General features: G+C 41.5%; 2 protein-coding genes across 5 annotated transcripts in view; one reads left to right on the top strand and one right to left on the bottom strand.

Moving 5' to 3' along the window:
- Positions 1-4,530, top strand: part of C5H4orf45 (chromosome 5 C4orf45 homolog) — a 131,899-nt gene extending 127,369 nt beyond the window's left edge. Inside the window, exon 5 of the mRNA XM_025385079.1 lies at positions 4,346-4,530. Coding sequence (XP_025240864.1) covers positions 4,346-4,360 — 15 coding nt within the window. The 3' untranslated portion in view covers positions 4,361-4,530. The remainder of the gene's footprint in view (positions 1-4,345) is intronic.
- The window catches only part of FNIP2 (folliculin interacting protein 2), a 137,728-nt gene that overhangs the window by 9,881 nt on the left and 100,124 nt on the right, over positions 1-27,723 (bottom strand). For all 4 annotated transcript variants that reach the window (XM_025385074.1, XM_025385077.1, XM_025385078.1 and 1 more), the window contains 4 exons: positions 25,825-27,151; positions 24,798-24,954; positions 6,451-6,651; positions 2,163-2,278 (listed from right to left, as the gene is read on the bottom strand). In XM_025385074.1, coding sequence (XP_025240859.1) covers positions 2,163-2,278; positions 6,451-6,651; positions 24,798-24,954; positions 25,825-27,151 — 1,801 coding nt within the window. The remainder of the gene's footprint in view (positions 1-2,162; positions 2,279-6,450; positions 6,652-24,797; positions 24,955-25,824; positions 27,152-27,723) is intronic.

The raw sequence follows: 27,723 nt of genomic DNA, 5'->3' as shown, positions 1-27,723 counted from the left end.
TGGCTAGCCATATGCAGAAAACTGAAAGTGGACCCCTTCCTTATACCTTATACAAAAATTAACTCAAGATGGATTAAAGACGTAAACATAAAACCTAAAACCATAAAAACCCTACAAGAAAACCTCGGCAATACCATTCAGGACATAGACATGAGCAAAGACTTCATGACTAAAACACCAAAAGCAATGGCAACAAAAGCCAAAATTGACAAACAGGATCTTATTAAACTAAAGAGTTTCTGCACAGCAAAAGAAACTATCATCAGAGTGAACAGGCAACCTATAGAATGGGAGAACATTTTTGCAATCCATCCATCTGACAAAGGGCTAATGTGAAGATGCTACAAGGAAATTAAATTTACAAGAAAAAAAACAACCCCATCAAAAAGTGGGCGAAGGATATGAACAGACACTTCTCAAAAGAAGACATTTATGTGGCCAACAAACATATGAAAAAAAGCTTATCACTGATCATCAGAGAAATGCAAATCAAAACCACAATGAGATACTATCTCAGGCCAGTTTGAATGGCAATCATTAAAAAGTCAGGAAACAACAGATGCTGGAGAGGATGTGGAGAAATAGGAACACTTTTACACTGTTGATGGGAGTCTAAATTAGTTCAATTACTGTGGAAAACAGTGGTGATTCCTCAAGGATCTAGAACTAGAAATACCATTTGACCCAGCAATCCCATTACTGGGTATATACCCAAAGGATTATAAATCATTCTACTATAAGGACACATGCACACGTATATTTATTGTGGCAGTATTCACAACAGCAAAGACTTGGAACCAACCCAAATGCCTATCAGTGATAGACTGGATAAAGCAAATGTGGCACATATATACCATGGAATACTATGCAACCACAAAAAGGATGAGTTCATGTCCTTGGCAGGGACATGGATGAAGCTGGAAACCATCATTCTCAGCAAATTAACACAAGAACAGAAAACCAAACACCGCCTGTCCTCCCTCATAAGTGGGAGTTGAACAATGAGAACACAAGGACACAGGGAGGGGAATATCACATACTGGGGCCTATTGGGGGGTTGGGGGCTGGGGGTGGGACAGCATTAGGAGAAGTACCTAATGTAGATGATGGGTTGATGGGTGCAGTAAACGTGCACGGCATGTGTATACCTACGTAACAAACCTGCACGTTCTGCACATGTTTCCCAGAACTTAAAAGTATATATAAAAAAAAAAATCTAATAAGGCAGGATTGAAGTATGAGGCTGGTAGAGAGATATAAACAAATGCAAAAAAATAAATGACAAAGGGACATGTTGCAAGTTAACTGCAAAAGCAAACACCTCATGAGGGGGAAATACTTTGTAAATAAAGTATGTAAGAATAATCTATGACAGGAAATGCCAAGAGCCAAACAACACAGGCGTCACATTCTGGGTGTGAAAGATGAGAAATCTAAAGAAAATATGAAGGCCCCAGTCTCTTAGGAGGCTTTGAGAATTTAAACGTCGACATTATAAACAATATTTTCTTCTCCCAAGTAAGAGGAATCCTCATCATGGATAAGGGGGGCAATTCCCCAAATGTACAATGTCTTTCTGTTCTCTTTTGAAATATCAAGCAGACAGTAAAACAAAAGTCAGAATTACTTCCCCTAGAGAAATCATGGCAAATACCCTCTGGAGGATAGGCATTTTTAGTAACATATAAGTCTCCTCTTTGGTGGGCTTATAATAAGGGAAGGAAAGCACTGTCCCCCCACAGACACGCAGGCAGGCTCCTCAAGCCTAGAAGGGCCTTTCCTGCCACGAGGTGGAATGTGCCCACCTACTCCTCCTCCAGGAAGTGAAATGTAAACACAAGCTGCTGCGGCATGTCCCACAGCTTGTGACTTCAGCATCTTACTCGGTTACTAGAAACAGGCAGTGTGGGATTAACGGAGAGGCGTAACAAAGCATGACCAGCCTAAAGTCCTGTGATTCTCTGTGGGTGTGAAACCCAGTATCAGATAAAGGCACATGCTGTTCATTGGGGAGCTGCAGAGGCACATATCTGATGGACTCCACATACCTTGATGGGTTACCAGGGCCTCAGGTTTAGGGTGGCACAGGCTAAACATGTCAGTGGGTACAATGCTAGGGATACCCATCAAAGAGAGAAGTGGTGGCACTTCCCAGAACTCACCCCAGTACGACACCTAATTCTTTCACATGGACTCGTGTGTGTCCCCGGAGATATTCAGACAGCATTTTGCTTTTAAGGTACATCTCCTGTAGTCTATCTTCAAGATGCATGATGCACTGCAAAGCCAAGAACATTCACAATGAGGGCTAGAAGTCAAATCTCTGCCAATATTTTAAAAGTCAGAATTTTCTTAATTCATTTCTAACTACACAGCTTTAATCTCATCTGTTTCAAATACAGTTAAAAAATCACAAGCCATCTCAAACCCTACCACTACCAGGTATGAGAATAGGTTCTTGTAAAACAAAGTTTACTTTTGCTAACTATTAAGATTTACATATGTATTATTCTAGTCTTTCTAAACAAGTATTTTTTTCAGAGTTGAAATCATTCCAAAAGTATGTTTCTTGCCTTTAAAAACTTTATAATAATCCTTTTCCACATTAAGAACTCCTTGATATAATCTTTATAGCCAAACAATCTTGAGAATGTGAATTTACACGTAACCACATAGCAATTTGCATTTTTGTTGTGAATAATTTAGTAAACAGTATGGTTTTTGTTGTTTTTTCCCCCAATATCTCAGATTACTCTGGCCCAGTACATTTCCAGAGGAGACCGACTGGAACAGGTCATTCTGAACCTCCCCCACAACTTTTTTTTTCTTTTGCTTTCAAGAATATTTTAACTAGGTCTTTAATAACAATAAAGAAAAGGCAATTATTTTCAGGACATCTTTACCCTTGGAATTGTGTTCAGCTTCATTTTTTAGAGAACAGCAACCATCTGTGTCTTTCACCAGAGGCAAATGCTTTTGCATTTGGCAGGCAGAGCTACCCGAGCATCTTCAGTAAGACACCTGATGGCTTTGGCAAGGGTAATTCCATCATACATAATTTCCTTCTAGACCATTAGGCCTGTTATTTTCAAGGTAAAAAGATTAACAGATGCATTTGAAAATGTTGATCTTGACCATCTGGGCTGATCAGTGACATGGAAAAAATATCTATCAGAGATGCAATCTTTTCAGTTTTTCGTTGGTTTAAAATCTTAAATGCATTGTGTCAGGTGGGTGAAACACAACTGCTAAGTGACTAAGAGTAATAAAGCAAGGAGGATTTCACCAATTCTCATGGAAATGCTCCTCCAAGTAAACAAAGTGGTAAAAGGATCTCTTATTAGCTTTAAGTTCCTTATGGAGTGAAACAGAAAATTTTTAATAAGAGTCACAAAATATTAAAAACAATATTCATATTACATTGAATCCTTTCTGTTTGGAAAAAGTAATTACAGTGCTCACAGTCTATATGAAAACTGTATGATGCAATGTGGAAATAAAAACTGTGGTCTATATGAAATATGTACTAGATGTGAAATCAAAGCATTTAGACAACTTTTAGCCAGGCACAGTGGCTCACGCATGTAATCCCAGCACTTTGGGAGGCTGAGGAAGGAGGATCACTTGAGCCCAGGAGTTCAAGACCAGCCTAGGCAACATATGGAGCCCCTGTCTCTACAAAAATTAAAAAATTACCTGGGCATAGTGGCACACACCTGTAGTTCTAGTTACTTGGGAGGCTGAGGTGGGAGGATTGCTTAAGCCCAGGAGGTCAAGGCTGCAGTGAGCCAAGATCATACTACTGCATTATAACTCAGGTAACAAAATGAGATTCTGTCTCAAAAAAAACAAAAAACAAAAAACCATTGTTTAAAAGACTTGATTATTCAATTGAACCATGCTGGGGGCTTTTTTTTTTTTTTTTTTTTTTTTTTTTTTTTTTTTTTCAAATCCTCTTTCTGGGATTTTATTCCTGACATGGATTTCTCCAATTTTTAACTTCTGAAATTTCAAATAGCTACTTTCTCTTTTTATATTGAAGGTTCTAAAAGCTGTTTCATCACAGGTTTCATTCAAGTGATTTTTTTAAAGGAGAATTTTAAACTGCACATAAAATTTTCTTTGATCTTGGTTTTGTCAGGTTAAATAAGTCATTCATACTAGTAAGTGCTTGAACATACTTCTGTCCAAATGAAGTAAAAAGAATTAACTATAACGATTTATTGCTTTGATAACCAAGATATCAACTATGACAAGACCTATGTATTATAGAATGAAATATAAAAGTTTGGCAAATACTTATGAAGTAAACTATGACGTCTAATATACATTCCTTCTCTTACAGAAAAGGAAACATTAGCCTCTAAATCAGCATAACTCAACCTGCTTTTAGAAGGAGAAACTGCCTACTACTGTAGAACAAAAAATAAGATCATAATAATCCATAAGTGCTTCTCATATTGCCCCAGGACAGATGTCTTGCAAGAGTACGCTTCAGCTTAAAGCCCAAATAAAGAGTTTGGAAAAAAGTCGTCGTCAGTCTTTGCAACCATTGTTTCATGAAACTAATTGTTATTGACTATCATACTAATAGTAACTGTTTACTGAGTGCTTATAACATCTAACACTATTCCAAGTGCTTTACATTCATTCTCTAATATAATTTCATAACCATATGAGATAGCTTCTATTATTTCCTCAGCTTTGCAGATAAGGAAATTAAGGCTTTGAAAGGTTACATGGTTAGGAAGTAGCAGAACTTGGATTTGACCCCAGGCTATTGGACTCTAAAACTAACATATATGGCTTTTAAAGCATCTTGTAATATTGGCATGGTGCTTTGGCAGTAAAACGCAGTTATATCCCTAATTTTCAGAAGATTCTCACAGTACCCTTGTTGAACAGGTACTATCTTCCTTTTACAAATAAGAAAGCTGACGTTCGGAGAGACTCAGAATTGTCCATTGTTACGCAACTAACCAATGGCAAAGCCTAGACCATAACCCAGCTACGCTCAGTGGTCTTCCTGCTTTGCCACACTGTCACGACTTTGATAACAACCGGATGGTATTTCAGAGCACCTTCTTCAAAGCCATAAAAGTCTTGACTCTTTTTGAGGAATGGGTACAAGTATAGATTTGGTAATAAAAACTCAGGACAATGACCATTGCATTAGCAATTAGTGTAGGTAATTAATATTTAAAAACGTCCTGCTTTGTTGGGTAAACAGGTTTGCATCAGTTTTGGAGGCCAGGAGGCAGACAACAGATGTTTTGGTTTAGGGGCTGTGCTGCAGAGTACAGCGCTGTGCAGACAGTAGGGAACAGCAGAGAAAGCAGACTCTTTCCTCACACACCTGTCTCTGAGGTCAGCCCATCTGGGCTCTACTCAGCTATATACCATATGCCCTTAAGCTTCTCTCTCTCTCTTTTTAAGTGTTCATCATCACTGGAAAAGCTTTTCTTCTTTTGAAACCTTTCCCCCTCCCTCTCTAAATGTATTTTCTTTCAATTTCTCTGCACATAGGCAGATACTGAGAAGATTTTGTTGTGCATGTTAATTCCAGTGGCTAGCGGAGAGCTACTGATACTTTTCTAAGAGTGTATAGGCTCTGTTTGTTGTTTGTGTTTAAAGTATTGTTACAAAAGTGATTTTAAAATCCTATTTGGAAAGAAACAATTAGGCCGGGCGAGGTGGCTCACACCTATAATCCCAGCACTTTGGAAGGCAGAGGCAGGTGGATTGCTTGAGCCCAGGAATTCGAGACCAGCCTGAGCAACATGGCGAAACCCATCTCTACAAAAAATAACAAAAATTAGCTGGCGTGGCGGCACATGCCTCTAGTCCCAACTACTCAGGAGGCTGAGGTGGGAGGATCACTTGAGCACAGGAGGCGCAGGTTGCAGTGAGCAGAGATCACGCCACTGCACTACTCAAGCCTGGATGATAGAGTGAGACTTTGTCTTTAAAAAAAAAAAAAAGCAACAATTGATATAATCTTACATGTGTTTTAGTACTTCAAAGTTGGAAATGTTTACACAAACGATATTCTATTTTATCCTTAAAACCTTTGTGAAAATGTCTGCTTAACAAAAGGAACTACAATCCCTTCAGAAACTGGCCTACTGATTATAATAGCAATCTAATAAAAGAACTCATGAGTTGACTTACAGTTTCCTTTTCCGATCTCTCCACCCATTCCTTATTTACTGCACCATATACCTTGTTCCAAAAAATTCCAGTGTTGCTCCTCGTTATTTGTTTCACAGAAGAGCTGTTATTACTGAAATATATTCTGTTGCTGGTTTTATGTTGCATGTTCTAGTTTTAGTTATGCTAACCTTCAATTATATTAAAACAGTACTTTTGAATTTGTGATTTTATAATCAAAATGCCATTAAAAGTATTTTAAAACTAGGTTTCTTTGGTGATATAAGAACCAGTACTTACAAAATCAGCAGGGAGGTGAAGCTTGTAGAGCTGTAAAATGGACTGAAGCAAACTGGACACCTGACTAGAGACTAGGACATCCTGGCCTAGTTTCATGTTGTCCGTCACTTTCCTCTGACTTGTGGCTACCTGCACACTCCATTTATCCGTGTCTGCGATAATACAGACAGCTTCAGCTATTGGCTCATCCAGGACTGGATGCTGAAAGAGAAACACAGTAGGTCAACTTCCCACCATACCTCCAAGTAACGCTCAGAATGTCCGCAGTGGTTTTGTTTAGCGTTACACTAATGGTTTAGAAGTTGAAGGTAGGAGCTACAGAAATTTAGAGCTTTACAGGGACTCAAATAGGAGTGTCACTAAATCATTATTTTAAATTAATTTGATAAAACTGCATTTAATCATTTTTTTCATAACTTACACCTAGGAGGTTTGCTATAGCTTGTTAAACATTCATAGAAAGCAAAAAGATACGCACCCTCACTACAGTCCAGGATATTAAAATTCATTTCTTTTTGAAAGGCTGCACTCTCCTTTGAAAATAGGGAAAGTGTACATAAGATGTAGGATATTCCATCATCATTTCTCTAATAACAAAGTTAGGCAGGATAACTATTAAAGTTACAGCTTTAATCATGAAGCAAAGTTGGGTAACTGTGTATGCTATATACACAAATTATCTCCAACAACCAACTAAAATCAGACAAAGGGATGAATTAATTTATCCAGGTGAGTCCAAAAGGTCAAAGTTTCACTACTGATAAATATATTTAAATGTAAAATTCTTGACAGCTGGGCAGTTATGGATAGAGCAGATTTAACAACTGGTAAATTGTGCCATAGGGTAAATAGGGTAAACATTGAAGTAGTCACGAGGACTTTTTTAAAAACCTAATTTCTCAAAACAAATCAAAGTGTAACTGCTTGAGAGGGATGGGTGGGGCAGGGGGAGGATAGAGAGAGCCAGAAACAGAGAGACCTGCCTCAAAGCCAGTGCACATATGCACATTTTTCTAACCCTCATTTACCAAGGAAAATTAGTACTGGCTGCTTCTGTCTTTAATCCCTTCTACTATCCTGGGGTGACTGCTTGATTCTTTTCGCTGCTTAAATAACTTCCTCCAGTAAATCCATCTGAATTTGCCTTTGAAGAATGGTCTTTCTGTATACAAGGCCTGGTGAGATTGCAATTGGGTTCACCCTTCCTCTATTAAGGTATGTTCGTATGGCCCAAGCTATGCCAGCTGGATGCTCCTTCCCTGGGAATTCCTTGTAAGTACTGGCACAGAAGACCAAAAAAGGTTGGCTAACTACCATATTCCTGCCCAGAGAGCAATTAGTAGAAGGCCTGGTGGGACTTAGTACAAACACCTTCAAGTAGTCCATGGTTCCTGGAACTCCAGAATTGCCTTGTTGCTTACTTCAACCCTAATTCTTTTGTCTTCTCATCAATTCTATATATTCCTAATATTCTTCCACTAAGGTCTCTCCTGGTTCAGTTAACAAGAGTTGCTAATTGCAACAAAGAACACAAAGAGATACACAACTTTGCCACTGGATGATGGTTACCTGTGATTTTTACGACTTAATCCAAGTGGGAAGGCTGCAAATACAAATCAAAGATGCATGGTGCAATACTGTAATTTTAACACGTGATCTGACTCCCTAGTTTTGGACTCTGCTACTAAAAGGGGAGCCTGTGCAGCTTCGTATTCCATCTCACAAACGGGGAACAGAGAGGTGAGATGAATGAAAACTTTGTGGGGACCAACATTTTTTCCTACTATTATCTAAGGGGAATAGTAGGAAAAATAGTAGGAAAAACCCTGGTAATAGGGTTTATCTTTTCCCCTATTATCAGGGTTTATAAAAATGTAAGGGTTTAAAAAGATATAAACCCTACTATCAGGGTTTATATTTTTCCCATAGAAAGGAACAGCAATCAGGCAAAGTCCGATGTTCAACATTTAAGTGTCTGTTCAAATAATTTTAAACATGACAGATAAAGAATTTGATATACTTTTGAATTCATAAAGCCCAGTTTCCCAAGACAGCTCTCATTTTGTAGAATTGTTAACTGAAAATTACAAAGATTTTCTTACACACATAACGACCCCATCACCTTTTTCAACCAAAGGTTTTCATGACCCTTTCACCCCTACGCTTCTGACACATGCATATATACACTCTCCAAAACGGACACCTAAAGATACAAGGCCTCAGTGACTTCCTTTTACAAGTTCCTCCAAGGTCTTGTTCATCAGTGTGTTATAAATTTACAGCAAGATGATGATGACTTGCCATCAATGAGTCTGGTCCTTATGGAAAAAATAAAACCAGGAAATTTGAACACTGAAAATATTTGTATTTTGAACTCAAGCTCCTTCACTGCTTTGCATTTGTCAGAAATCCACAACATGCTGGTCATGCCACGGGACAGATCTATATTAGGGACCTTTTCCTCATACTGACCATATGTCAACATAGAGACAATGCATTGAACGTATGCCTGTCACCTTTCACACTAAATTCTAGCTTTTGCGAGGGGCAGGGGGAGGCGGAGGATTGATTTGCAGTAGGTAATTTGGGCCCTAGGTTCAAATCGAACTTAGTCTTCTAAATGATCTTCCCATTGCAGTGGTAGGGAAGGGAAGAGTGTGTCAATCCCCTTGTCCAACAGTGCATAGACTAAGTTATATAGTACCACTACCAACACAAAGGGCTTTGTTTTAAGCAACTAATTGCTGGAATAAGGGCCAAGAGGCGTACTAGGAAGGTGATGGATGGAAGATTCTGCAAGCCTAGGTTGTATCAGAAGGCTGTAGATTTACATGCAATAACGAAAAAGGACAGAGAGGTTAGTTCAATTATTTTAAAAGTAAGCATGCAAGAGAAATGTAAAACTAAAAATACTAACATGAAAAACGAGTACAAGTCTTTTTATTGATTTACTTTTTAGAGACAGGGTCTTGCTTTTGCCCAGACTGGAGTGCAAAAGTCCGATCACAGTTCATAGTAGCCTCAAGCACCCGAGCTCAAGTGATCCTCCTGCCTCCGCAGGGCAAGTAGTTGGACTACAGACGTGTGCCACCACACCTGGCTAATTAAAAACATTTCTTTTCTTAGAGATGGGGTCTTGCTATGTTGCCCAGGCTGGTCTCAAACTCCTGGCCTCAAGTGCTCCTCCCACCTCTGCCTCCCAAAGAACTGGGATTATAGGTGTGAGCCACTACATTTGGCCTCTAAAGTTTCTTCTTTTTTTTTTTGTTTTTTTTTTGAGATAGTCTTGTTCTGTCGCCAAGGCTAGAGTGAAGTGGTACAATCTCGGCTCACTGTAACACCTGGCTCCTGGGTAGCTGGAATACAGGTGTGCACCGCCACACCCAGTTATCTTTGTATATTTAGTAGAGACAGGGTTTTGCTGTGTTGGCCAGGCTGGTCTCTAACTCCTGGCCTCAAGTGATCTGCTTGCCTCGACCTCTGAAAATGCTGGGATTACAGGCTCACAAGTCATTTTTAAATCACTGGAGCAAAGAGGCAGAATCTGAGGTAGAGACCTGAGTAAAGACTAAAGAACAATGAGTCCAAAGATTGAGACAAACTGACAGGAATTTGCGAGAGTCCATTCCTTGAAGGTGGGGCTGAATCTTCTCTCTGCATCTTTAGCCTCTAGCACAGGAGCTGGCATTTGAAAAATGTTACTTGCTGAATGAAAATGAAACAGATTAAGCACAAGCAAATGACAAGAGGCGATGAGCATCTCGTGTTCCTTACAGCATGGATGGCTGACTTTTATGCATGCAGGCCCCAGGAACAGAAAAGAACCAGTGGAACCTTTTCAAAAGAGTATCCTAAAAATATACCCAGGAATTACATATTCTCAGGCTACCAAATACATAACACACAGTTCCCTGAATCAATCCAATTGTCTGCATCTAACTATATCACTTAGTAGCTACTTATTTACTAAAGAATAAACACCTTTTAATGGAAGAACAAACTAGAGGGAAGTCTAAAAATTCAAGAAAAAGAAATGAATGCTGGAAAGAGATAAAAATATCATCAACTAGTTTTAGTTACAACTCAAGGGGTATCGGGGCCACTGCTGGCCATTCCTGATCACGCCTGAACTTGCACAGGGTCAGAGAGTTGAAGCTGAAGTTCTGGTGACTTGAGATTTCTAATCATCTTTCCAAAGGAAACTCAACCCTATTAGAGAGTGGGCAGTGTAAACATATTATGATCAGGCTTATCAGTCAATCTCTAAGTTTTCAGAATTTAAAGAACTCTAAGATCAAGAAAACTATGTTTGGATTTGTCACAGAAATACATAACTGCACACACCTTATGCTCTGGAATTCAATTTAACATTCCTCTTGGGGTAGACTTTTTTTTTTTTTTTTTTTTGGAAACAGAGTCTCGCCTTGTTGCCCAGGCTGGAGTAGAGTAGCGCGTTCTTGGCTCACTACAACCTCTGCCTCCCGGGCTCAAGCAATTCTCCTGCCTCAGCCTCCCGGGTAGTTGGGATTACAGATGCCCACCACCACACCCAGCTAATTTTTTGTATTTTTAGTAGAGATGGGGTTTCACCATGTTGGCCAGGCTGGTCTTGAACTCCTAACCTCAAGTGATCCACCCACCTCAGCCTCCCAAAGTGCTGGGATTACAGGCGTGAACCACTGCGCCCGGCTGGGAAGACTATTTTTTAGGCATCTATAGAACCACAATAAACAAACACTGAATTATATGTATGCTGCTGCTGCTTTTTTTTTTTTTTTTTTTTTTTTTTTTTGAGACGGAGTCTCACTCTGTCGCCCAGGCTGGAGTGCAGTAGCGCGAGCCTGGCTCACTGCAAGCTCCGCCTCCCAGGTACACGCCATTCTCCTGCCTCAGCCTCTCGAGTAGCTGGCACTACAGGTGCCCGCCATCACACCTGGTTAATTTTTTGTATTTTTAGTAGAGATGGGGTTTCACCGTGTTAGCCAGGATGGTCTCAATCTCCTGACCTCGTGATCCACCCGCCTCGGCCTCCCTAAGTGCTGGATTACAGGCGTGAGCCACCACATCTGGCCATAATACTATTTCTTACTAACCATACCTTAATAGTAGAAGTTAGTAAATAGTGAAATCTGTCAAGTAAGTTTTTTAAGTTCACAATTTTATCAAGTTCACATGCACAGCAGGTTTCATACATACACTTATTTGCAGTAACAAACATGTAGCAGTACTTTTAAGAAATTAAGTACTATAAAAAATGCAAACCTAAGATTGGCTGCTTTAAACACCTATGAAAAGCCTAATCCACTATCTGCTCTTCTTAGGACCTGGAGCTTGGGCATGGGAGCTAAAGAAAAGGAATAGGAAGGTGGGGGGTGCCTGTACCCCAACGCTGACAACTGAACCATGGTGAGCCTCACTGTGGCCTCCCATACACCTTAAGGAAAAGGGAGATACGATATGGATACCTGTCGGTTTAGTAAGATTATTTGGCAAAATTTCTCTTCTTAATGCTAAAATCATTTTCCCCAAAGGGTTGTGTTACCTTGACTAAATTTCTCTAGAAAAACAAACCAAAAAGCCTACATTGTATAGTTACCTTTTTAAAAAGTTCTCCTGCAAACCATTGTAGTCTCAGATTAATCAGGTCCTCATTTCAGAGTTCCAAATGAAAATCTGAGAGAAATACTAATATTAAACAGTCATTCCATTTAAGATGCCTGTTTGAGAAACTTTACAAACCTTATGGATGCTGACATACATCAATTACCCTCTTCTCTCTCAAGCTAAGGAGAATCAATTTCGAAATAAGTTTCCTGTCCAAAGAATTTGTCAAATTCTCCTATCAGAATGCATCTGTGATATGTTTGTACTTCCTCCATCATCTGAGAAAAGCACTGCCCTATCGCCACCCTCCTGAGTGCCCACACCACACTGAGAGTCCAACGGCAGCCAGGGTATCAATGCAGAGCTGCCAGCCCAGCACCTTCCTGCCACCCTCGCCAGACCACTGCCAGCAGGTTACATGCCTCCCACAGAAACTTCTGACAGGAACTTGCAGATAGAAGAACACTGGAGACGAGTAAGGAGCTGAGATGACTGTTAGGGTGGATGGCCAGTCTCCAGAGAGAAAGGAGGTAGAGGCCATATGCCACTATCATTTTCCCCTTGCTGCATTCATATGAGAAGTTAGAAACAATCATTTATTCTTTCTACCTTGTCAATATCTCATTTACCCAAACTACTTTCCTGTGAAGATTTCTCAAGATAGACTAACAAATGAAATGCCTTGTTTTATAGATCTTTAGAGGATTATTGAGTTTTCTTTGCTCTTACAGCTTGTTGAATCAACAGGGTAAGCCTGGTTAAACTGTAGCCTCTAACGATGGGTCCGTTTCCTGGCAGTGTTAAATGCCTAGGACATTTCAATTTCAAGGTTTTGGGTCAGATTGCTGCACACACAAAATATGCTGCCTTGATTCATATACACATGACTTCTGCTTAACTTAAACTTCCATGAACAAGAAATGTCTACAAGGTTTAGAGAATCCCAAGAGCTGTGGTTCTGATAATTCAACAAAGGGCAATGAGAAGATGACAGCAAGGGCTCTGAAGTCAGATTGGCTTGAATACAACCACCGTCACTTACCAGCTGTGGAACCTCAGCAACTCAATCTGGGCCTCAGTTGCTATGTCTGTAAAATGGGACAGTACTTGGTTCAGAGCTTCTGTGAGGCTTAAATGTCATTTAAAGCACAAGTTTTCTGTGAGAAAAATGTGTTGAAACATGTAGCATAGAACCTAACACATTAGGTGCTCAAATGTCCATCCTGCTCTCCTGAACCACCCTCTGTCTGTATCGACCATGTACCCTGAAACCTCAGACTCAAGAGCTCACAAATAGTGCAGCTGTGGACAACACTGCCCTAGTTTATGTACTTTACCTAAAACCTCAAACTTCTCAAATACCACATTATCATTTCCCTCACCAACTCTAAAATCTACGCTAGCACATATAACCCAAACCGTTAAGTTAAAACTGTTCTTCTTCACCCTTATAGCTCTTCACAGCCTGGGCCCACCCAACCTGTACATATTCAGTTCCCAATAAGACCCCTGATATGGTTTGGCTCTATGTCCCCACCCAAATCTCATCTCAAATTATAATCCCCACATGTCAAAGAAGGGGACAGGTGGGAGGAGATTGGATCACGGGGGCGATTTCCTCCATGCTGTTCTCATGATAGTGAGTTCTCATGAGAGCTGATTTTTTTTTTTTTTTGAGACAGAGTCTTACTCTGTTGCCCAGGCTGGAGTGCAGTGGCACGATCTCGGCTCACTGCAACCTCTGCTTACCAGGCTCAAGTGATTCTCGTGCCTCAGCCTCCCGAGTAGCTGGGACTACAGGTGCCCACCACCACGCCCAGCTAATTTTTGTATTATTATTTTTTTTAGTAGAGGTGGGGTTTCGCCATGTTGGCCAGGCTGGTTGCAAACTCCCGGCCTCAAGTGATCCACCTGCCTTGGCCTCCCAAAGTGCTGGGATTACAGGTATGAGCCTCTGCAGCTGGCCGAGAGCTGACAGTTTTAAAGTGTGGTACTTCCTCACATATGCTCGCGCTCTCTCCTGTCGCCTTGTGAAGAAGGTACTTGCTTTTCCTTCACTGTCCACCATGATTGTAAGTTTCCTGAGGCCTCCCCAGTCCTGCAGAACTGTGAGTCAATTAAACCTCTTTCCTTTATAAATTACCCAGTCTTGGGCAGTACTTTATAGTTGTGTGAAAATGGGACCAATACAGCCTCCCTCTCCAGGCCTAAAAGATTCCTGCTCTTACCTCAGGTTGTGCCCAGAATGCCTTCCCTGCCACCCCGTCTCAAGTCTACAGTCCTTCAAGGACCTGGCGTGGGTCCATCCCTTGCCCTGGAAATCTTCCCACACGCACTGCACTGCTCTTCCTTTGACCTCTGAGAACACTTGCTGTCCACACCATTCATTTTGGCACTTCATCACACACTGTCTTAACTTGTTTCTGATTTCATATGTTTGTCTACTCAGTGATTTTATAAGCAACTTGAGATAAATCACATTTCATTTTCTTCTGTAGCCTTTGAAAGGAACATAACACAGTGCTGGGCATGTGCAAAACATCTAATACATTCTGGCTGTGGTGAACAGTTTATTTTTGGATGGAACCCAGTTTCTATTAAGTCATCTGCGCATTTCTTTTTTTTCTGGCATATTACACCTCCAATGCACAATCATTAATATATTTCTTTTCTATGTACCACATTTAAATGAGTAGTATTTCATGTGATTATCTATTTTTAACCCAATGAAGAGTGAGGAAATGCCGTTCTTCCATATATGCTTCCCATAACTACTTATTAACTCATCATGCCATTTCTCCTGGAGGGGGCCAGGAATGCAGTACTGCTCTACAGATAGGAACACTCAGGACAAAAATAAATAAATAAATAAATAAATAAATAAATAAATAAGAGCTTATTAAGCATCTTGGCATGTAAGAAATAAAGTCTAGGAACTCACAAGTGTTTCCAACTTTTAGTCCAATGAGTCTTCTAAACCCTCTACTATAAAATCCAAGGACCACATCAGGGTAGAAATCCCTTAGAAGACAAGAGTGCAAGAAGTGCCAATGATGGTCTGAATTTATTGTCATTAGAAGAAAACACAGCTACTTCTATCATACACTTTGCTACAAAAGTTCCCCATCTTTATGCTGCTTGACACGGACCCTTTATCAATCTTCAAAGATGTCTCAGCCCTCATGTGTATTACAGACAGCAGGCGTGTGGAGACTTCTGTATTCATAACCAGCTCTAAAATCTGCACAATAGTTATAACAGTGCGGGTTTAACTATCAGGGATAAGCCACTGCAAAGCCTCACACACAAAGGGAAGAGGCAACTTATGATTCAGGTAATTGGAAGCACTTCCCTCTGTTTTTCTCTGAGATTTTCTGGATAATAAAACACATGATTCTTTGGCTTCATTTGAATTCCCATTTGTTAATCATTTTATATAATTCTGGTAAGTTTTATACATTTATTAAACTGTACTTGGATGGCTGAGAGCCACTAAAAGGACTGCAGAGGTGTGTGAATTGTAGACCAGCTTTTTAGAAAATAAAAACAAACCAAAAACCCCCTTCAGTCTTAAATCCATCCAGAGAAAAGAAACCTGGTTATCATTCATTCTTCTTAAACCATCTTCTCCAATATACAAAGTCAGTTCGACTTTTTTTTTTTTTTTTAACTCATGTTGAGTAGACATTCCTGACAGCAGTGTTACTGAGAGAGGGGACAGACACACCTCCTGTTGGTGGCAAAGCCAGCTCTGAGATATGCTGAAGGGGTCATCAGCAAAAGGGGCTTCAGTTCCCTGAAAAAGCCACACTATCCCCTGCAACCTTCCCTGCTTCTCATCCTCACTCTGCTACTGACCCCAGCTGAGTCCTCACCACAGCCGCCCTGTGCGTACGTTCTCAGCACCCTGGCCTCCTGCTGCCACACACTAGTCCATGCTATTTTCACTGCTGATTTATTTCTATTTCCTGTTAAACTGCAAACTCCCTGAGGACAGATACCATGTCTTCTTCTCTCTGGCTACTTCTAAGAGTTTTCTTTACCTTTGATGTCCAGTTGTTAAGTGTGAATTTGTTAATATTCTCCCTACTTGGGAGTCAGTGTGCTTATTTAACCTGAAAAATGGCGGCCATTCTTTCTCTGAATATTACCTTCCCTCATTTTCTCTATTCTCTTTCTGGCATATGCTATAAAGTCTCTTCATTCTGGCCACCACATCTTTTACTTGCTCTCTGATATTTTTCATGTTTTTTTGTCTCAGAGCTCAAAAAGATAATTTCTTAAGTAGCCTCCATTTCAAATTCTAATGATCTTTAGCTGTATTTAATCTGCTCTGTTCTTTAACCTATTCTTGGAGTTTTAATTTCAGGACCATTTTTCAATTTTAGAAGTTGTTTTTAGTTCTTATACAAATCTAAATGATCATTATCACCTTATCCTCTCTTTAAGGTTCCAATTCCTTCTTTTTATCACCGTAAACATTTTAAACATGGCTACTTTAATAGTTATTGCCGATTGGAGGAGTGCTGATTCTCCTGCTTGTATGCGCTTGCTCTCTGCTCATGATGATTTCCTGGTTTCCCACATGTTTGTAATTTCTGAATGTGGGCCTATCTTACTGGAGCTATGTTTCATTTTCCTATATGCGTCTCATGAGCTTGTGGTTGTGAAAGTGTCTAAAGTAGTGTGCTTCCTTCTGCCAGAGTCCTAAAGGTTTCTATGCTCCTGGTTTTATGTTTATTTCTTGGGTAGGGATTCGCAAATCACTCGGGTAGAATAAATCTGGACCTGAAATCCACAAATAGCACAGACCAGGGGTTTTGATTTCTCCTGGGTGACTTTATTTTCCCCAACCTGTTTCCAGCCTGTTTCTTTGCTGCTTCACTGCTTATGTCTGGTGATTTCTAGTCTCCTTTTCATGGAAGAATAGTTCTTTGAAGCTCCAGGCTTTAGGTAAGGGGCTCGATTCCAGGTCTCAAGCCTTATGTGCATGCGAGACCACAATCTCTCATCCTCGGGTGAATCTGAGAACCTCAGCACCCAATTCCTAGGACCTGTATCAAGATTGAAATCCTGGAGGACCAGCTCATGCTTACTGCTTCGGTTTAGATTTCCATTTATCTCTGGCACAAAAGGATTTCCTTTTTTTTTTTTTTTTTCATGCACAGGAATTATAACAATGGGGCAGCAATGAGAATAGTGATGTTTTATCCATCACTATGTAGTTTTAGAGGGGAGGCATGCCATCCACACCAGTTAAGTACATGTTGCTAGAATCCTCCCACTTCAGATTTTTTTTTTTTTTTGGTTTCTTTTTTGGGCTGGGGGGACGATGTGTGGGGAGAGAGGAGACAGGGTCTCACTCTTTCACCCAGGCTGGAATGCAGTGGCTCCATCACAGCTTACTGCAGCCTCGACCTCCAGAGCTCAAACCATTCTCCCACCTCAGCCTCCTGAGTAGCTGGGACCATGGGCACACAGCCACCACACCCCGGCTAATTCTACCTCAGATTTTGACTACTGCTATAAACACAGTGCCAAGCACATAAAACGTACCTGATAAGTATTTTTCAACAGATAAATCTCTAAGGTGTGATTCTCCCCACTCTAACCCAAAAGCATCTCCAGCTTCTCTGCCCCATCAAGTGACTTGAGTTATCTTGACCACCTGAAATGCCACCACTGGAGATTTCTAGTGCATCAAACATATTTTTAACACATGAAAATACCAGAAGGGGTAACAGTCATATATGACCTTATCATAACTTTATAAGCATTTGCTTATCAGAAATTTTTCTCTTGGAAGCAGGTTTAATGTCAGTCACTAACGGCTTAAGAGTTATAATAAGGTAAACAAGAGGAAAAGGAAAATAATCATTTTGGACCATGGGACATTGCTGAGTGATCCTGGTAGGTATACATGAAGACAGTATGAAGACTTAGGGGTAGAGGGAAAGAAGAAAGGGTCCAAAGTGTGGCAAGATGGTCTGGAGGGCTGCCGGGAAAACGTCTGATCTTCTGTGTATCTGTGCCTGGGCTCACCAGACTCAAGCCCAAATTCAGCCCGTGGCCTTGAAGACACCGTACATAACCTCTGGAATGGCTGACTGTCAGGCTGGCCACTTGCTGAGTAAAATTCAGTCGGAAGTTGGGAAGAGGTGCTCAAGGTCAGAAAGGGTATCAGAATCAAGTTGTGTGATGAGATGTGCAACTCCAAAATAAAATGAGAGAGGGCTGGTAGCTTTTTTGCAGAGAATGGCACAGATGTTCAAATATCTTGTAGGTAGTAAAAAAATTTTGGGAAAAACATCAAAATTAGACACGTGTCTAACTCTGACGCGATGCAAGAGACATGAAGCCCAAGAGACCTATAATAAGCTTTTCTTCTCCTTTAGGTAACGGCAGTGAACACATAGAGCCGCAGGCATGTCTAAACATCTTACTCTTCCCCTTTAAGTTTCTTTAAAGAAAGGCCATCTCCCATTTCTCTTTACTTCAGAAGAAAGGGCCCCAATAGAAATAGATACACATGGCTCTAACTCCAGTTTTATGGGGAACAGTCAACTAACGTTAGTGAGCACTTTCTATGTGCCAGGCACCAGGTAAGGTGCTGGGGATATGAGGAAAATTAAGTCCCTGCTTTCTGCTTCAAGGCACCTGCAGCCCTAGTGAGAGGAAGACATCTGGAACAGAACAGGGATATGGGGCCTGGAATGATTTCGAAGAAGAGGCAACGTATGAAATGGGTCTTCAAAAATGTAAAAAAGTTTGTTCAATAGTGTCCTAGGCAAAGAAAGCATAATCTGATAGGCAGAGGGGTGTGAGGAAAGGTGGACTATTTAAAGAATGGCAAACAGTGTGACTGGGCATAAGAGAAGATACAGGGGTATGTGTGTGTACCTGAAGGACATAAAAGGGACAACTCCAGCTAAGGAGTTTATAGTTTAGTCTCTTAGAAAATAGGAAGCTATTCAAGCAAAAGAGTAAATGATTGTCTCATGCTTTAGAAAGTCCTCTTGCAGCACTGCACAAGGTGATGGAAGGGGGTAAAGTGGACATAGGGACGCCATTTGGGGAGATCAAAAGGAACTTTAAAAAGACTAGTCACATTGAGAAGGGGAGAGGATCACAATGATTTCAGATTGGAGTTGAGGATACCCAGAGATCAGCATTTTTTTTGTTTAACCACAATCCATGATAAGAAATACATTTTAACATCATGACCTGGCATACATGCTTGTATGACATAACCTGGTATGACAAGCCATATGCATACAAGTGTGACATGTGTGCATGTGTGTATAAATACACACACACAAAATACAAAGGTTTCATTAATCAGTAAGCCTAATGTGTGATGATCTTAGTTCTATATCATTAAAAAAACTGGTAATCAAAACCCATTTATGGGTCAAAATATATAGTTGTAAAAGTGCTCCATAGGCCAATGGACATAGGTAGTGTTGCAGTGAGGGCTGTGGCTATTGAAGACAGTCGTAGAGGCCAGAGGTACTGCCATGTTTATTATCCAAACACAGGGAAAAGAAAACAACGAGAGATGTTCCAAAATAGTGGCTTTGTCCTACAGAGATGTTTTCTTTGTATCCTATTGATTTTGAGGTTGCTGCTGACCTGAGGTATTTAATGTTATCTGTTGTTACTTAAGTAATGATTTACCATTTGAAGGGACTTGCTGTTCTTTTATAGTCCTACAGGTTGATTGCACTGCATGGACTAATTAGGTATTCATGAGCATATATATATCACAGCCAGGCTTTTAGCAAAGCTCTTTATCTGTGCTACTGATTCCTGCATGATATTTCTGGAGTCAATCTGTTGCTATGCTTAAAATTAAATGGAAGAGGCTGATGTATCCAATGGTTACTTCATCTTATAAATGATTCTGTAAAATGCTTGAAGCCTTGGAGCATAGTTGTTTTTTAAAAAACATCAAAATGTAGTGTTAATTTTGGTCTTGATGACCCTGCCCTGCAGAGTTAGAGCTGTCCATTCTGCTCCTGGGCAAAGCAAAAGTGAATGTTTTCAGCACTCAATGAATGTGTGTACAGGTTCGGTTCAGTCATTCCTAACAGTAGTCCCCTGGGATTGACAAGGCCACTGACTAGTTAGGAGAACTTTAAGTACACATATAGCTTTCTTTTCTCTCTCTCTCTTTTTTTTTTTTTTTTTTTTTTTTGAGACAGAGCTTCACTCTGTTGCTCAGGCTGGAGTGCAGTGGCATGATCTCAGCTCACTGCAACCTCTGCCTCCTGTGTTCAAGTAATTCTCCTGCTCAGTCTCCCGAGTAGCTGGGACTACACGCGCATACTGCCATGCCCAGCTACTTTTTTTTTTTGTATTTTAGTAGAGATGGGGTTTCACCATGTTGCCCAGGCTGGTCAGGAACTCCTGAGCTCAGGCAATCAGCCCGCCTCAGCCTTCAAGTGCTAGGATTACAGGCATGAGCCACTGTGCTCGGCCCATATATTGCTTTCTTAACTCTGACAGTAATTTTCATTTTTACTAAAATAATGGTTGTTATTCTGCTCTCCCATATTAAAAACATGATATATTGTTGTATAATTTACAAAGCACTTTCACATATATTATTATTATTTACTGAGATGAGGTCTCATTCTGTTGCCCAGGATGGAGTGCAATGGCAATGATCATAGCTCACTGCAGCATTGAACATCTGGCTTAAACAATCCTTCTGCCTCAGTCTCCTGAGTAGATGGAACTATAGGCATGTGCCACCATGCCTATTTTTTTTTTTTTTTTTGCTAGAGATGGGATTTTGCTATATTGCCCAGACTGATCTCAAAGGATCCTCCCACCTTGGCCTCCCAAAGCTCTGGCTTTACAGGGGTGAGCTATCACATCTGGCCCACATTTATTGAGCACTTAGCAATGTGCCAGGCAATGTGCTAAGCACTTGATATGCATTATCTCACAGAATCTTCAAACCAAACCTATGACATAAGTACTGTTCACAGTATAGATAAGAAAATTAAAGAAACTTGCCCAAGGCCACAAAGCCACTAAGGGGTGAACCATGATTCAAACTTAGGTTTGTCTGGCTTCAGAAGTTAACTTCCTAACCACTGAATCATATTTCATCTCTTCCACTAAATACATTTTTCTGGGGCTTAGCAATGCCAGTTTACTTACCTAAGGAGTGGTAATACCAGGACTCAAACCCAAGCCATCGACACTAAGTCAGTGATCTTCCATCACCTTACACTGCCCCAAAATAACCCCAACAGTACCCCCGTCAGCAGTATTCACAGGCCAGACACAGGAGGAACAAGGCGAGGCAAAAGGCTACCCAGGAGTCACAGGCATAGAATGCTGCTGGCACGTACGCCCGCTCTCTTTCCGTTTAAAGTCAAAAAGAAAACAGAGGAAAGAATGCACAAGATGTGGCAAGAAAAAAACTGAAACCGTATTACTTTACACTAATTTAGGGCAGCTGTATAACCTATATGTTAGGAGGCAGAGAGTTCAAATGACAGAAAAGAGGTAGTATATGGACTAAACAAGAATACGTGTTTAAATATTTAAAGAACTTCTGAATCTTGATATGTGAAAGTCAGCAATAAAAATGAAAATCAATGAAATAAAGTTACTATATCTTTCTTTCATAAGAGAGACTAGGATAAGAAAAGTACACAAAAATTCTTAATATTGGAAGCTTTACAAAGCAATCTCTCAATGAGAGAAAAACTCCAAACTAGTAGTTATAAAAGTGTACATTTAGAGCCAGGTACAGTGGCCTGTGCCTATAATCCTGGCTACTTGGGAGAATGAGGCAGGATCACATGAGCCCAGTTCGAGTCCAGCCTGGGCAACACAGGAAGACCCCATCTCTAAAACAAACAAACAAACACATTCAATTTATGTAAGACAGATTATAAAATCCAAATTGTGCACAGGTCTAGAAGAGGTCAATAACCAGAATCAATTGCTTTTAAACAGTTAAAAATCCTTCTCTAAAAAGAATTAGGAGTACCAAAGCCTCCTGAAATCTAGCATGAACACTGAAATTAATGTTCAAAAAATAGGTTTTTTTCCTATTTTTTAAAATGCTATTTCATTTTTGAGATGAAGTCTTGCTATGTCGCCCAAGCTGATCTTGAACTCCTGAGCGCAAGTGATCTACCCACCTTGGCCTCTCAAAGTGCTGAGATTACAGGCGTGAGCCACTGTGCCCAACTCAAAAAAGCAAGTTATGATAAAACAATTTTTTACAATTTTCTCTTCTTCAACAAGCTATTATTTCAGCTCTAACTCTGGTCATATACTTGTTTTTGGATCTCTGCTTCTTTCTCTGGCAACATACTCAAGAATTTAAATATTCACTGGGCTTTATGGAGCAGTAAATTCAGTATAATGTTTAAACAAATACTTCTAAAATATTTTTCAACAAATGTTTGTAAATGGATGTTGAAAGTAAGTCTGTTTTTTTTTTTTTTTTTTAAATACTGCCATAGACCAGAGCGCCAGTCTGAGAGGCAGTTTAAACAGAACACAACTTCAAAAGCAAAACTCATTATGATGAATGTGTCAAGTGAAATTAGAAATCCACTAACGCTAATTGGATGTATTCTGAATGTATTAAACTTCTGAAGATATTTTTATGAACTCTTTGGAATTTCCTATTAACACCCACGCGTGGCTGCACTTTGGATGTACCCACAATTTGACACAATATAGGTTATTATGCGTAATAACTTTCGATCTCTCAGGGTGATTGCATAGTTTAAAGAAATGAGAAAAGCTACACTGTGAAAACACTCCGTCCAAAAGGAAGGGAAAATGAAATATGAAAACGCTTGAAGAGTAATGACAGAGAATTCAAATATAAGAATTATAGAGCCAGATGGTCACCATGAAAATCTAATACACAAAAATTAGAACTTGCCAGCCTATGGAAACACAAAATATTTCATGAATGGTTTTACAGACAAGTTCAAGAAGGGTTATCAATCAATAGATTGCATTTCCAGAGTGGTCAGTGAGTAAATCCAAGGCATTCAAACAAAGTCCCCAGCTGGTAAAACTGATGTCACTGAGGACAATCCCGTTAGTTCCCCTGTAGTCTCTTGATACCTCTGTCAGAAGCAGCTCACTGGGCTTCATGGAAGGAAGGTCCGATAAGCAACACCAAGGTTCTTAGAAATCAAAATGATAGCAGAGCAGGAAAAAAAAAAAACCTCACAGTTTGGCATGTGTGAATATAAATATTAGATGCAGATAGAAAAGGTGCCTTAATGTTATAGGCAGTTACTAAACACACATAAATACAGCCTGTGGAATTGCCAAGGCATCAGACATCATTTTGGACAACTTAGATAGCATTATACAATGAGGGCATTATTCTTACAGGGGTCATTGATGCATGGACTTGTAAAATGATGACTATATGGTGTTCATAACTATAAAGAGAAATTATGATATTAAATAATTATGATATTATAGAGACAAAAGCACTTCCTAGCTTCATTCCAGGAGTATCCTGGTGAGGGGTGGTACGTGACCACAAAGCAGGGGTGGGGTTAGGAACATTTGGCCACACACATGTACGCTGGGCTGGCTTTCCCCAGCTTCGGACAGCCCTAGCCTCATCTCTTTGCCCTCCCCATTGAGGGAGGTTATGAGGACATCTGCTTCACTACTGAGTTTTTTTCCCACTTCACATAAATATACTTAGCCTGTTTAGCCTGTGTCTGATGTTTAGTCTTCACAGAGGAGATGCTCAAGGCCAAAGATAACATGCAATGCCTTTTGTTCCACCTCAAAAAAAAAAATACTTATTGGCCGAGGAGGTAGGTAACAGGCCAAATTCTGATTTTCTTAATGCGATGAGGACTTTCCCTATTGCACAAGATACAAAATGTTTCTAATATAAAATGCCTATTTTTGCACATCTGCCCAATAACAGCTCAATTAAAAACAGGCCCATCAGATTGACAGTTTCCTTAACTGCTTAGTTCCTGCAGCACTGCAGATAGCAGAAAAGAACTTAATGGCAGCCACGAGGCAATTTTCCAGTAAGACTTGTTAATCTTTATACAGTCATCCTTATGCAGCCATCAAAGTGAACTTAATGACAAATCAGTTAAAATAAATTACTTTTAGGAACTTGTTTAAGCATCGGATAAAAAACAAACCATATGTGACATCTCTTTGGTCCTCACCGTGACAGCATATAATTGTCATCATCTGTGCTGTTTATTCCATTTGCCCGGCCTATCTGCTAACCCACCACTTCCAGAGCAGCTCTTTGCCCTTCTCTGTCCTGTTCTGGGCCCCAGGAGGCTGACCTCTATGCACCACAAGGCTGTGTCTGCATCAGCTGTGCCACTGCTCCCTGGCTTTCAGCTGGGCTCAGCCAATGAGAAGCACCAGAAAGAGATCAGAGAATGGGAGGAGGGATGGCAGGAAGTCACCCCCCCACCATTGCTCCTGCAGCCAGGCCACTCCTCGTCCTGGCTCAGGCTCTCCAGGGCTCTGATGTCACGCTCCCTCCCCTTACTCTGTCAGGCCCAGGTGTGCTTCTAGCTTCCAGCTGCTGCTAGGCCCCAGGTGCCTCACTAGCCCTAGCTGGTTCCCATAACCCTGCCCACATCTCCATAAACAATCCCTTAACTAGTCTCTCTTCAGTCTAAACACCTGTTGTCGGCCAAGACCTTGGCTGACACACTGTCAGCAGCCAGAGGCTCCACGCTGGGATCACTTACATGGACCGTGTGGACGAGGTCGGCCACCAGGCACTGCTTCAGCTTCTCGTCACTGCCAGTGCCATGAAGCACAAGATCAGGCATGTATGTGGGGCAGTAGCCCGCCAGAAGTGAGCGGCCAAAGTTCCTTACGTTCTGGGTGCTGATGCTCTGAGACCTAAAACAACATGTGGCCCATTAAAATGTACAGCTGAAAATGTACTTTCTTCTTTCATTACAATTGGTACAAGCACTCCAATGACACAGGTAAATAAAATAGATTCAGGGTGGCCCATGTCACCAACCCTCCAGTAAGTGGATCACAGGCGGGAGAAAAGGGAGTTTTTTAAAGAAAAAAAACTATATCCATGGCTGGTCATGAGTTTGTTTTTGTACCTCATATTGGACATCCACCAGGCAGTCTGTGTCAAAATACTGACAAAAGAAAATATCTCAGGAAGGGCTCTTGCCAAAAGCCTGGCTTTAGGAATCTGACATACCTGCACAGAGTGGTGCCCACGACAGTGCGGAAGAACAGAAGAAATCTCTAATTACTGCTTTCAGTCATCACAGACCAAATAATCAACCTGATGGAGTGTTAAGGAAGAGGTGTTGTTTCCCAACCACCTCACGCGGCTCTGATCGGCAGGAGAGAGGCCACACGGCGAGTGTAATCCACCACCTCCGAAGCAAGGCATCTGCTGCCAGCCACGGACCTGCCCTGCAGTTGACAGAAAATTAAACTCCCTGTTCCCTCTCCCATCTCCACCACATCCCTTAGCTTCCCCAGAGGGTCATGATAGCTGCAAAGACAACCACTGGCCACCTGCCCCAGTGAGCTCAGTGGTACTAAGCCAGTGACCATCCTTGGAAGGAGGACAGGTGGGAAACCGTTTGTATAAAATTAATAATACTTCTAGTACTTTGTGGAAAAAAAGATACTGTGTGTAAAGCAGACAATAGTAGAAGCTAACACGATCACAGGCGTCAGGCCAGGAAAGTGGGATTTGAACCCAGTTCCCTCTACTTCCCAGCCTGCCGGAGTTACCTTGGCAGAGGCAGCTCCACTTCCAAGGACCCTCCAGTCCTGTCACCACCGTGACCCAGATCTAGCATGGCTGAAGTGCAAGCTTCATCGTCACTGTCTCCCAGGGCGCTATCCGAGCTTTCATTTCGGGGAATGTCTCCTTCAGTCCTGAAGTTCGCCTTCTTGTTGTCATCCCCACAGGGGATATTTGCAGGAGCCACGAGGCCAGGGCCCCGCTGGACACAGCTGGCGGCAACAGGCTCCAGCACAGGTCCTTCCTCAGCCTTCACATACAAACCTGTAGCCGCCTGCAGCCTCCCCGGGGCAGTTCCTGCCACACGGTGGGAGGCTGCGCCCAAGTTGGCAGCATGGCTGAGCTGCCCGGCAGCATCTGCTGCTGTGTCGTTTCTGCTGCCTCTGTCCTCTGCAAAACCCTTGTCAGACTCGCCTTCATCCCCCGCTGAAGGCCGATTCTGAGGACAGCAGACATTCTCCTGAAAGCCAGGTTTGAAAGGGCTCCTAGAAATCTGCGGGTCCTGAGCTGTGTCAGCGGCCTCCCTGGCCTCCAAGGAGGGGCCACAGGCTTTCATCCGTTCCTCCATTTTTTTCATGCGGCTTTCAAAGTCAGACTCTGGAGATGTGGAGCTTCCTATCTGGAAAGTGACCTTTTCTATGGGAGGTTTCTCCCAAAGATGTCTGTCAGGGCAAGGCCAGGCCACTGACCGGTCTGGCAATCTCGTAGACATCTCCACTTTCAACGGCTCACAGACAGCTTGCTGGTCCATCTTCATTCCTGCCCCCAAAACTTCACCGCTGGAAAGTCTTGAAGAGCCATCTTGTGGTACCTCTTTATTTTTTTCATCCCCACAAAATGCATTCTGAGGTTTCCAGGAAGCACCTGATGCTGGCCCCTGGCATCCTGTGCTGCAAGCCTCAAAACCCTGCTCTGGCCTCCGGTTAGCTTCTTTGTCAGGTTTAAGAACCAGGTCTCTACTGTCAGTGCCCTCTGGGCTCTCAGGAAACCCTGCCGGCCAGGGGTTCTGTCTCTCAGCTGCTGTTGGTGGTAGGATGGGGGGTACAAGAGCGGGCTCGTTCCTCACCGTAACGACCACATACTCGGACTCCTCCACCTCTCCTTTCTCCAAGGCTGTTATGATCTTGCTCCCATTTAAAACTTGGTCACCTTCACTGTGATTGCCACTCCAGGTCAGCTGGTTCTCTTGTAGCTCAGAACAACGGAGAAAGTAGGTCAGGACATAAAGTATTCGCTGGACCAAGTCCTTCTGCTTCCCTACCACTACGGTGCGAGTCAGTCTCACTGGAGAGCCTATGGCTCCATAAAGATCACCTAGAGAGCAAAGGTGGACACAAAAGCAGTGGTCTCTGGGGTTAGCATGTCACAGATATATCAGCCTTTACAAGAGCAAAATAGATGACTTATATTCCCAATCTGGAATCCCTGCTTCAGACTCCTGATTTCTAGTTTCTAGTAATGACCATGTTTTATTTTTGCCCCTGTAAGAAAGTCAGCCTGGACACAGGCTGCAGCCCACCACCCCTGGTGTGTGGGAGTCGTGCTGCTGTGCACACAGCCCCTACCAGTGCCTGCTGGGTCTTCCCTGCAGCTCAATGGGTCAGCCAATGAGATGGCCCAAAGAAGGTTAAACCCAGAGTTCTGAATATGTGACCAGATCTAATACTATATCTTGGAAACTGGAAATAATAAGAATTTGTTGAAAGAATCCCAGGACATTGAGCCTTGGGATGAAATCCAAATTCAGGAGTTTCTCAACAGAAGTGCAGTGAATTAATTCAAAATACTTAATGAGGTGGTCTACATAGATTTCTCTTAATACACATACACACACCAAGCAGAATCAGTTTGACTAACAAGAAGAAAATCACTCAGTCATTAATGAG

The sequence above is a fragment of the Theropithecus gelada genome, chromosome 5, assembly GCF_003255815.1.
Source record: "Theropithecus gelada isolate Dixy chromosome 5, Tgel_1.0, whole genome shotgun sequence".
In the NCBI taxonomy this organism is placed as follows: Eukaryota; Metazoa; Chordata; class Mammalia; order Primates; family Cercopithecidae; genus Theropithecus; species Theropithecus gelada.
This window is presented reverse-complemented; position numbering and strand designations above follow the sequence as displayed.